Consider the following 12,085-nt stretch of genomic DNA (forward strand, 5'->3'; position numbering starts at 1 on the left):
ACTAATTATCTGAAGTAAATTATTATTACAGCTGTGTCATTGTTTCAAAGCGTGCGTGCTGCTATGATGTCACACTGCAGTGGATTGTGGGTATAGTGGGATTATCCCATGTGAGGAAACAGCTGATGTCCGTGTAGCGTCAGCATTTATGAGCAACGCTCACATATGTGCTCCACGCTGACAATAATCCCCTCCTCCTTTTCTTTCGCCCTGTAGGGGCCAGGCACCCAAAAAGGGTCCCCCCTATATCCCACTAAAAAGTCAAAGGCGGAGTTGAGTGGGCGGGCGGGGGTTATAAAGGCAGACTAAAGTGACACATCTGCTGAGTCGTCCAGTGAAGCCCCCCAAAAATGCATTTTTGTTCAGTCACGTAGCACACGAGGGATCAAATGTCCTGCTTCAGTTATGCAACAGATCTTTCTTCTCTCACTTCTTTTTTTTTCACCTCTCTGCTCAACGTGTAACAGCACGGAAATCCCAAACCCGTCGGGAATGATCGAATGTGAGCTGAAGTCGCAAACGCGTCCATCTGAATCAATTGGTGTCCAAAAAAACCAAAACAGATTGACGTCATCAATTGATTCCTGGCTGATGAAACAAAGTGTACGTCAATGGAGGCCTGCTGAAAGCTGAAACTCGTGCACAGAGTTTGGTACACCTTCACATGATCGCTTCAAAAATGATATGGCGAATATCGACACAATAAAACTGTCTGTATTCGGATTTGAGAGCAATTTGACACATTTTGCCGCCATGCCACCTTTTGCTGCCCCTCTGCTAAGCGACATATTGAACCCGTTTAAGTGCACAACTCCATTGTTAGCAGAAGGGATCAATAGATCAGCGTTAACTGCTGTGTTGTGACTGGAGGTCATACATGGTTTTAATTAGCACGTTCTTCGAGAGATTCTTTTTTAAGGATGCAATTTACACAATGCGTGTGGAGTGGTTGGTTGGTTGGTATGTTTGCCTTTTTAGAGAAGTTCTGGGTTCGAATCCCTCAATTGCTTGGCTCCCGCCCACACTCCAAAAATATACGTTAAGTTAATTGAAGACATTTCATTGATTGTCAGACTGAATATGTCACCTGTAATCTGGATGAAGACAATGGATTGATGGTCATTTGTTTTGTCAAAACATTGTTGCCTTCTACAAGCACAATGGAAAGAATTGAATTTTATGTGAATGTCTCATGAATACATATTAAAAGGTATTTAGGATAAAACTACATTTCAAAAGTCTCATCATATACAGTATAAGACTTTATATTTCAGACGGCCACTAGAGGCGCTGTCACACTCATATCAGGAGTATAGTCCAGAAATTTATGCTTTCTCTCATGGGACTGACCTCATAAAATAGACACCTGTCAAAGTTCAATAGCTATATGTTTATATTCACACTTATACATTCATACATTAACCATTAGTCACAATCACATTGACAAAATTATTTGTACAATACATTTGACTTTTTTTTTTAATGTAGAATTTGTGAGTATGTTTGAGTGACAAATGTGATTTGTTTTAATTCAGTGTTATTAGTGAATAAAAAAGTGTCAGACATGTTGGTCATTTCAAACAAAATGTTTATTCAAATCAAAAAAAGGAAGAACTAGACAAAAGATGAAATCACTCAGAACATAGCATATTCATAGAATATCCATACATCGTCACGATTAACAGAAGAAAAGCACAAACGTAGAAACGGAGAATGAAGAAAATTCATCAGCGAATGATATTGCACTTTGTTTCTAAAATGTTTCAGACGTCATCTCCCCCCCGATCTGTTTCTCCTCTGAACATTTCAGTTCCTGCCTTTTATCAGCTTAATCTTACTTTTGGACTTACTCAAGCCGGCGAACTCGACCGGCGTGGAGCTTATGTCAGCTTATTCATCATTGTGAAACATAAGAGCGTCAAACAATTACAACAGAGGGGAAGGGGGGAAAAAAAAAAAAAAAAAAAGTGGAGAAGGCAGTTTACATCTTCCTCGGAGGCGGGCTGATCAACAGCCTGAGAGACCGCGTGGGTTGCCTGTTTGTTAAACTACACCAATGCCCTCGGATAAGTGGAAAACAAATTAATCAGGCCTCTCTGGGCTGTCTTATCTTGCTGCTAAAAGGACTTGTTTTTCCCTTTTTGTCCTTTCGAATGGAAATTAACGACAAAACGGTGACAAGAACCAACGAGAGGCAAAAAAAACTAACCTTAAAAAAAAAAAAAAAAAAAAACGAAACAAACATCTTTTCTGTGTCAAGGCCACAAAGATAAGATCACTTGAATGATCTGCAGTTTGTCACTTGTCGTCAGAAGCGTTCGGGTTGTCGGCTGGATCTCCACACATGCACGCATACTCACGCATCACATAATGTAAACTCATATTTCGTGATTAAATAATGCATCCACATCCTACACAACACTGCTTAGCTGAAACATGATTAGTACCTTTTTGAGTTTTTTTTTTAATCCAGACCTTCACCACAATGCTTTTTTTTTTTATTTAAAAAAAAAAAAAGTGCTGCACATCCTATTTCCTGACAAACCCAATATTACCGCAGTTGGCCTATTGTGTTGCATGAGTGAGAAAACCAATGTAGTACTCATGTCAACCTACTACTACTTGTTCTGACCAGACTGCGCAATTAGGTTTGCTTCTCCAAACTAGAAGTGGCGTCAATTTTTTTTTTTTCTTTCTATAAATAAGCATTCTGGCTTCACTGGTCTGATAAAATGAGCAAGTGCAGCAGGACAAAAAGGGAATGTGTCTAACAAAAGCTGCCAAGCTCATCTGCACGTCGGTCGAAATAGTTTTGGTAGCATGACACAAACAGAACTCTTCATTATTCTCAACAGTGCAATTTAAAAAAAAAAAAAAAAAAAATCTTCTGCTATGTTCACACTGTTTGATACGTTCAACAGTGATTTCTGGGCAGTAAGATTAGGAAAAGAGGGGCAGCAGGCATACATTAAGGAGAAAAGTCTCCACGTTTTAGTATCAAAATGAGACCTGCAAACCCCTGCTCCAAACACACAAATCAATAATTCTATGACCGGCGCCAACAAAAAGAGGGAAGCCAAACTGGATCCAAGCAAAGGAGGCAAAGTCTTCAAAGAGCTTCTAGGCAGACAAAAAGTGTGCTGCGGTTGGTTTTGTTAGTGTCCAACAAAAAACAAAGAAACAAGAAAAAGTCTATTCGTCGTAAGTCGCTCAGGAAACGTCACAAAGGGAAAAAAAAAGAAATCTTAAACAGCTTTCAAGGAAAACAAAATCAGTGCATTGTTCATGTCTTTTCCAGTCTTGCATCTCCTGCAATCTGGAAACGCAAGCGCTTAAAATGAGCCACTCGAGTCAAGTCAAGGAGAAAAAAAAAAAAAAATGTGCAAAACAAAATCCCAAAATGAGGCAGGAGGACTTTTGCTCTTATCGGTGGCGCTCTCGTCGAGGGCGTCCGCACCATGGGCGATGGCGTCGTTTCGCTTTTTCTAATGCAGTCTGGACGTGACTGGTGAAGCATCGTGTCCTTTATGTGCCACACCTTCACGCTCTTCCTCGCTACTGGAGGCTCGCCATACAGATGGAAAATGTCTGTACACAGGCCAAACCCCAACGAACGAGCGAGCCACCAAAACTGTGACTGTCCGTTTTGTGTCACTGAAGGAACACATTTGTCCAATCCCAACTCAGTCTTTGTTGGTCAGATCCTTCGGATTTCTCTCAGGTCGTCGACGACGCCGTTTTAGGAGAAGAATGAACAACGTGGAGCCTCGTAGCGTGCGGGTTTTCTTTGGGTTCCCGAGTCAGCCAAGGGAATTTGAGGACGACATCTCAGCGTGATGGACAGGCGTCGGGCCTGCGCACTTCTGGACGGTCGGCATGGTCGGGGTTAGGATCCACCTGGGGAACAGGGAAAATATTATGTCATTATTATTTACAGTAACCACCTTGACGCAGTAGCAAGTGTTTATTAACTCATTCACTCCCAAAAACTTATTTATACGTTTTCTAGGTTTTTGTATGCTAGAGTTTTTGTATGAAGGTTTCGATGCAGTTTCTGACCTGAAGCGGTCGCTTAAAGCAATGGTACTTATTACAATAAAAAACAAAAAAACAAAAACGGCCAGCAGGTGGCAGCAAAGTATAAGAGATCAACCAGGTCCATGTTGCAACAAGCTCTTTTTCCCAGTATTTTCAACAGGTTTGTGAATAATGATGAAACTTAGCTAATTCTAATGCTAATTGCTACAAAACATAAAAACAGATAAAAAATAAAATAAAAAAAATACCGTACTTTTTTCTTTTTTTCCCCCTGATGAAAGAAGAGACACTTTTCTTTTGGTAGGTTCCATGTTTTGATAGCAATAGAACATGAAAATGGCTGGGAGTGAATGAGTTAAGTAGGGATAGACCGATTATCGGCGCCGATATTCAGCATTTTGATGAATATCGGCCATTTTGAAGAATCATATGGTTGATTATAGTTCCACTTAAGGAAAAAAAAAAAAAAAAAGTGTTAACTTCAGGGAACTAACTATTTACATTTTCAGAGATGCTGCTGACCATGGATGGGAACTCTACAACTTTCTGTTTTTGGTTGAGTTAAATGTTTAAAAAAATAAATAAATAAATAAATAAATAAATCAATACTTCAGATATTTTGGAAAACAATAAGGAGCTATTTACTTGTTTAAGTTTTTATTTAACTTTTCAATACATGCTACTACCCTCAGGAGATCCTGAACTTTGAAAGATTTTTTTTCCCTCCAATATTTTACAAACCCTAAAAGTTGGTCAATAAACATATTTAAAAATTAAAAAAAATAATAAATAAGAGCTAGAGTTTCTATTTTTCAAATTTTGCTGCCAATATTTTCTATTTAGTGAAAATAAATGTCACGAAATATCGCTTATCGATGTCATTGACTACTAATAAAAATTGGTATCGGAGCTGGGGGAAAAACAAAACATATTGGTCTATTATTAAGGTGCGGTTCTCAAACTTTTTACATCAAGTACAGCCTCAAAACATATTTAGCTAACCACCATAACCAACATTGTGCTTTTATTCCCAAAATTATAACTGCATATATTACTGTAAGCCACTGAAATGTTATTCCCAGTTTGAGCACTAACACTGCAATAAATAAATAAATAAATAAATGATTCCATTGAAATAAATTGATAAAGAGATTAAACAGAACTTGATTTTTTTTTAATAAACACTTCAGAAAAACACAAATGCAAATATATTTAAAAGTACCACTGAACTGTATGTGACAAGTACACTTAAGCAGGCTGATTAATTCTAATACGTTTGACTCAATTTCATGTTGTTGTTTTTTTACATTGTAAATAGTATTTGCATCTAATTGAGTGATTCTTTCGTGTACCACAGAGGGAGCCCACGTACCAATTGTGGCACTTCTACCAAATTTTGCAAATCACTGACACATTTGTATAACAACTTTCTCTCCGATTCCAAATTAAACGTCCGTGCTCTTTACTTTCCAGTGAACATCAGGTCCCAGCTTGTTTTTGTTTCATTTCGTTCAAATAATTAAAAGTTTAGTTGCAATAACTCTCTCTAAACATGGCTTTAGAGATGCCACATCTCAAGGCGATCGTTTACTGTAGCAAAGTTGCCAACCACATTGGGTGGTTATACGAGTCATATTTGAGGTTTTAATTGAGTCAATGTGCGTCTTATTTAAGCAAGTCTGTAATGTAAAATGTGTTAAACCAGGCTAACCTCTGAGTAGAGAGGCGGAGGCTGGAAGCGGAACTCGTGGATATAGGCAAACAGAGGTCCATCCAGATCCTCGCGAGCTGCTGGCACATCCAGACTGCTCTGCCGCTGCTCCTCCGTGGCAATTTCCGCATAGCTCGGAGGAGCTACGAACGAAGAAGCCACTCGCATTAGCAATTCAGGAAAGTCGAATCCAAAAGGAGCAGACAGACGCCCGCCGCCTACCTTCAGGCCTCTCGGGCAGACCCATCCCCAGCCAGCTCATGCTGCACTGGCTGCTCACGCTGGACGTGCGCGAGCCAAATGGATGCAGGGGGATGGTTCCGATGACTAGCGGCAGGTTCAAGGAAAGGTTTATTGCCCCTGGTATGTCCACATACACCTACAGAAGCACACAAGGAGACCACAAAAGATGAGTTCTTTCAAGAACCTGAAGGGATATTGAATAACGCCCTGTAATTTGGGTCAATGTCTTCGGGTCAGATGCTTATAGTAGATACGAGAAAGATCCAAGTGTTTTTGTTTGTTTGTTTTTTAACTAGGAGTACAGTGGCCTCTAACATGAAATTCTAGGGGCACACTGGTACTTTCTAAGTAAATATTCACATGTCCACTCAATTCATTAATGATAAATGGACTGAAGTCCCAGAGCACAAGTTTGACAACAACAATGTTCAAAAAAAAAAAAAAAAAAAAAAAAAAAAATAAAAAAAAAATTGTATCCACTGCACAACACTCATCCTCTTCTTTTTCTAATCAGTTAACTACTTTCATAATTTAAAATGGGGGGGGCACAACTCATGAGTTTGACATGAACAAATATTCTGAATGTCATACGCAAACATTTATTAAACACTTTAGTTTGATGCATGTAGTTATGTTTATTGTTCAAACACACCTGTGCTACTTTTAATGTAACCATCTGCTGTCAGCTAAAGGATCATCAGCGGTCAAAATTAATAGTGTGATTAATCTACATTAATACATGATTAATTTGATAAATTTTTGTGATTAATTAGCTAACGCTTTAACTTCAACAGCACTAAATATTTTAGCACAATTCATTGAGTAAATTTTATACAAGCCACAGTTTGTAAGTAGTAAAATCTTAAAAACAAAAATGTACATTTTAACTTGAATTCAACGCAACATAATTTTGATTATTTCAAAATGTACCCACTTTCCACAATCTTTTCCTTGAAATTCTAAACTCACAAAGATCCCCTGCACTCAGATTACAATCTTCCTAAACACTTACCATGAGCGAGTATTCCACTCTGATGATGCTGCAGTCCAGGATGGAGGGTGACACGGGCGGGATCTTGAGCATTTTGCCGCTCCAGGTCTCCGTCTTGCCCGAGGAGAGGGACTCGCCCCTCAGGTTGGCCACCAGCTGCTTGACCTCCTTCATCTTCCCTTTGGCATAGAACGTCTGCGTCTGGTAGATGGCCGCCTTGGGCACCACCATGCGGGACGAGCAGTTCTCGATCTCTGCGAAGATCTGGATCGACTCTCCTGTAACGTCATTGCGGAGGAAAAGAAGCGAAGCAATGAAGACGCTTCAGGTTTAATCGAATGAACGACTGAAGTGTGTCGGCCGCATTCTTACCTGGGGTGTACCCCTTCCGTTCAATTTTGGCACTTAGGGAAATTGGACCTGAGGTGCAGAACCAACAGCAAAGTGTTTTGTCCTTTGTGCCGGCCTGTGGTGACTGAAAAAGAAGCTAAATTAAACATAACTTCGCAAAAAAACGGTCCAAGGTCAGCTTCTATTGCCTGTTAGAGTAAAATTTGAGCTTTTCCACAGTGGTCACAGATTAAATGAAGCACTAGGTTACTATGTTGTTGTTTTTTTTATATGAATTTGAGTCCCAGGAAAGAGCTTATTTTCTGATCACAAGGTTCATCCAAAATTCAGAGATTATAAAACAGCACTGGGGCGGTAACCGAAAATTACAGTTTTGGAATTGCATAAGAAGACCGGCTGTAAAAGTTTCCAAGGTTGTGACACGCCAAAGGAAAATTGGGTCTCGGGTGAGTCATTCTTGTTGTGTCACACTTTCTCACTTACCAGCAGTAACGGAGTGTTGATGTCGATGTGCTCAAAGACTGTGAATTCCTTCTTGGTCTTGATGGGCAGCAGCCACGGCCTGTGCAGTTCTGCCTTCACCCAATAGCGCACGCTGCCATGCTTCCCTTCGAAAGAGGTAGCCAGAGGTCTGCAAAGGATGTGCAAAAAAGGTACATTTACATGCAAGAAGTTTAATAATAGGGATAGGTATTGATTCTAATTTCTTCAGTCAATTAAATTTGGATTCACAAGAGTTCAGTTTGATTCAAATTCAATACGATATTGATTCATTATGGAACATCAATTCTTCTTAAATATCAAAAGACATGATTAAAAACTCCACAAACATTAAATTCCAAATAAAATTTTGAAGAGCCAGTAACTGGTTAAATTATTTAGTTTATTAAAGAATGTAACTTGTTAACAACAACATGGTGCACAAACATTGACATCAGCAAGTATGAGATTAAAAAAATAAAATAAAATCATAATTCTAATTCAATAATTGTAAATATACAATAAAAAGATTATGAATTGTCTTAAAGTGCAATAAGTCAGGTCTTTCATAAATATAAGAAAATACTTTTAAATTCATGTGAATAGTAAATTTCAAGAAAAGAGTAAGATATAAAAAAAATGAAAGTTGGCCTTTGTGAATTTATGGGGAGAAAAAAAAAAAAATAATACAAACATTGGCCTTTAACATTCTATTTTCTTGTGAATTTATGGGGGGGGGGAACAAAAAATAAAATAAAAAAAGTTGGCCTTTAAAATTCTATTTTCTTATGAATTTATGGGGGTGGGGGGACATTAAAATAATCTATTCATGGTTTTATGAATTGACATCAGGCTCTAAAAAGAAAAAATTATTTAATATCGATTACAGTATTCCATTTTTAAAACCCAGACCTACTTATTGTTTTTTTGTTTTTTTTTGTGCAGGGTGAGCACACTCACGTCTGTGGAAGCTCCAGGCTGAATGCATACTCGTGTCTTCCTGAATGGATAGTGGTGAGTCCTTCCTCAGAGTTGTCATCATCTGAAAAACAAGGCGGACGCTATTCCAAACACATGTATACCATACCTGGTTACATTGCACTACGAGGGTATCTGAAAGTCATACCACAGAAAAAGTAAAACAAAAACAAAACAAAAAAAAGAGGGTGGGGGAGACAGAAGAGAATAAATTGATTTTACTAGGATATCTGCCTGTGAATAAGTAATGCATTGCAGGGGTGCCAAGCGCATTTGACCCAGCCCACCATGCAAATACGAAAAACAAATACAACCACAGAGGAACTGTTACAAAAACCCACAAAACATTTAACCCACTCGGGTCAAAAAAGTAGAGGAATGTTTAATGCTTCATATTTGTACATATTCTTCAGACTAAAACGGTCCCTTCGTGATGTACTGAGCACAATAAAAGTTGGGAGCGGAATCTCTGGACCAAGGAATCCAGTCCACAAGCAACAACACCAGAGTCTGCTTAGCAACAACCACACCATAATGTGCAGCTTTCGCAGCTCCGCTGTGGAATAAAACACATTTGCCATTGACGCCATAAGGAGGCAAGTCAAAAGCTGCTTCTGCCAGCTCAGCACTCCCGCCCCGCCTGCAAGCAGCAGACGTGTGGTAAACAAGTGCAGAGCTGTCAGTCAAAAGGCAGCAGCAGGAGGAGACCGGCCTAAACCGGTGCGAGCAGCTCCTACACACACACACCCCACTCCAGCCCCACTACCCTGCACAGACATACACATGCATTCATTACACATTCACTGCGCGACACTGCAGCTTGCACAGCTCGGCTCTGCAAGAACTACTACAGCGTTTTTCATCCTCCACCATAGAAGAAAGTACTGTGCTACAAGTGCAATTCTTCATGAGGGATGTTTCATTTTGCTGCTAAATTATCACTTAATGAACTCTAAACAACCAATTTGTTACACTGATATTGGGAAGCAGTTGACGGTGGATGAATACAAGACAGTTTGTCATAAGGGATGGATGTCATCAGAGTAAACAGATTGGACGCTTAATTATGAGCCATTTATGATGCCATGACATCATCGCTTTTGTTTTCACAATCTCACCTTTGTTTTGTCATATAGCTCCCTGGTGTTTGCTGTCCCTTATTTAGTCATCATTTCCTTCTTTTGTCTCTCCATTCCTTGATTGTATAAATTTGTATTCCTCAATGCATCTGGAATTATTTTATTGCATCTGCTTTCACGTAATGACATAATGTGTAAATTACGTTTTTTGTTTGTTTTCTTTCAACTATTTGGTCTTGTAGCTCCTCTATCCAGAACACACTTTTAGTTTTTTGACTTGTTTGAATACAAAAAGTTCAATTTTTCATGTTTTTGTTGCAGCATAAATCCCGCTGTGGCTTTTTACTGCAGAATAATACAATTGTGAATAAGGCGCCCATCGTAACTTCAGTGCAAACACCTCAGTTCCCATAGTCTATTTGCCATTTCATCGTTATTGTTGAAACTGATTGCAGAATAATAAAATTATAATTCAAGCAATAACAATTATTAATCATTTGCATTAATTTATCTTTTTTGAATTTCAGGCGATCCCAATCTACTTTCTTGTGTGCAATTCATTCAATACTTATACAAGATTTGATAATTGCATACTAATTAAAAAATAGTTTCAAATAACTTCAACAATAACAAAATATGTCGAAAAAATTAATATAAATAATATATACAATAAATTTAAATAAATAGAACACACCAGAGAGGTCACAAAGATGTAAAAGCTAAATAAAAGTGAATCAAAAATATAGACATGAGCATACACAAAACTCAATGAAACTTGGTTCCTTATGGTTCAATTTGGATCTATGACTATAGAATTTCACGAAAATAATACAATATAAAATTGTGTGAAAGCAGTTTTATCATAAAGCCATCTAATACACCTTTGAATTAAAAACTTGTTTTCCAGTCGCCATCCGCAAAGGTGACGTAATTATGCCCCCACATGAGCGCTTCAGCCAATCACAGAGAGGCAAGGGAGGAGCCAGGGCTGTAAACCCGCCCACTCCCAATCCAGTTTTCTGAACAGGATTGAACCGCTTTGAACAATGGGTGGAAACTTAAGAAAAGCCACAAAGAAACGCATTTTACCGCATGATTGTGAGCAAAATTTCACTAATTAAGCCGTGGAGACATTCGTGCATGTTCCAATCCTCTCAGGCCGCTTCGAAAATGTCTATTATAGTAGTTTTTCGCCCATCAAATGTAGTGAAACGTCCAGCTGGGCTCCGGCTGTCATTCATTCTGTCACATCGTCTCCAGCAGGTAACCACGTATGCGGCTGTCATTCAAAAACGTGACAAAGCGCAACTATTAAAGCCCTAAAAACTCCATTATGGTGTAGTTTTGAATGTTTATTAATGCAACGGTGAAGCTGCAGCATATCTTCCCCCAAAACTTAATAAAACAAGTAAAAGCCGGTCTTACCTCTTTCGTGTCCAATTAGAACGTCTTTATGGTTGAGATATTCCACTTCCTCCGTGTAGTTCTGTGTGTAGGCCGTGTTGGATCCGGCGTTCCGCGACTCGGTCCAACGAACTTTGGCGAAGCCTTTGGCGTGGATCTTGAGGGACTTGACGCGGATCTCGCCGGTCACCTCGACGATCACCCTCCCTGAGACGCAGTCCCCGCTGGAGAACACGGGCACGTTGCTGTCATTGAGACAGTCGTAGCTCACCGTGAAGCTCTTTACCTTCCCGAGCACCATGGTTACAGGCTTAAAAAAAAAAAAAGGAGGAGGCTACAGACACTTAAACATTGAAGTAAATGTCTGGTGGAGGGGGAATGAATAAAAAAAAAAAAAGTGTTGGTGCCTCCCTGCGAGAAGCAGTAGGCACGATCAGTGGTGTCGATGTGTGCGGTTCATTGAGATGCGTGAAGGCTGAATAACAGCAACGGATGCTGTTATCGTCCGCCTCTCAGCCGCCTGGTCTCCGGTTAAAGACAAGGCAAGCCTGGCAGCTCGCCTCACTTTAAGCGATGGGAGATGTGAAAAACAAGCCCGTGCGCATGCGCAACCATCACTCGCTGCCCCCTCCTTCCGCCTTGTGCAAAGGAGGAGAGGGCCAGATGACAAGTTTGCTCAAACAGCTGAAAGATGGTATAAAGAGACTGGCCTTACACGAAATATATTCATTTGTCGTTGTTTTTTTAAACATAGACTAAATTATACAAATCCTAGTTCCTTTACCAACTCAAGCATGATCCCCACCTTAG

At 39.4% G+C, this 12,085-nt stretch overlaps 1 protein-coding gene across 1 annotated transcript; it reads right to left on the reverse strand.

Annotated features, from left to right (window-relative positions):
• Nucleotides 1-1,571: 1,571 nt before the first annotated feature.
• Nucleotides 1,572-11,833, reverse strand: arrdc3a (arrestin domain containing 3a). Its single transcript, XM_077521991.1, has 8 exons — nt 11,297-11,833; nt 8,775-8,856; nt 7,818-7,965; nt 7,356-7,458; nt 7,005-7,261; nt 5,972-6,128; nt 5,750-5,892; nt 1,572-3,897 (listed from the first exon to the last, which is right to left on the reverse strand). The coding sequence occupies exons 1-8, from the start codon at nt 11,574-11,576 to the stop codon at nt 3,829-3,831; spliced, it is 1,239 nt and encodes a 412-aa protein (XP_077378117.1). The 5' UTR covers nt 11,577-11,833; the 3' UTR covers nt 1,572-3,828.
• Between the last annotated feature and the right edge of the window lie 252 nt (nt 11,834-12,085).

Source organism: Festucalex cinctus, chromosome 5, assembly GCF_051991245.1.
Source record: "Festucalex cinctus isolate MCC-2025b chromosome 5, RoL_Fcin_1.0, whole genome shotgun sequence".
NCBI classification, from domain to species: Eukaryota; Metazoa; Chordata; class Actinopteri; order Syngnathiformes; family Syngnathidae; genus Festucalex; species Festucalex cinctus.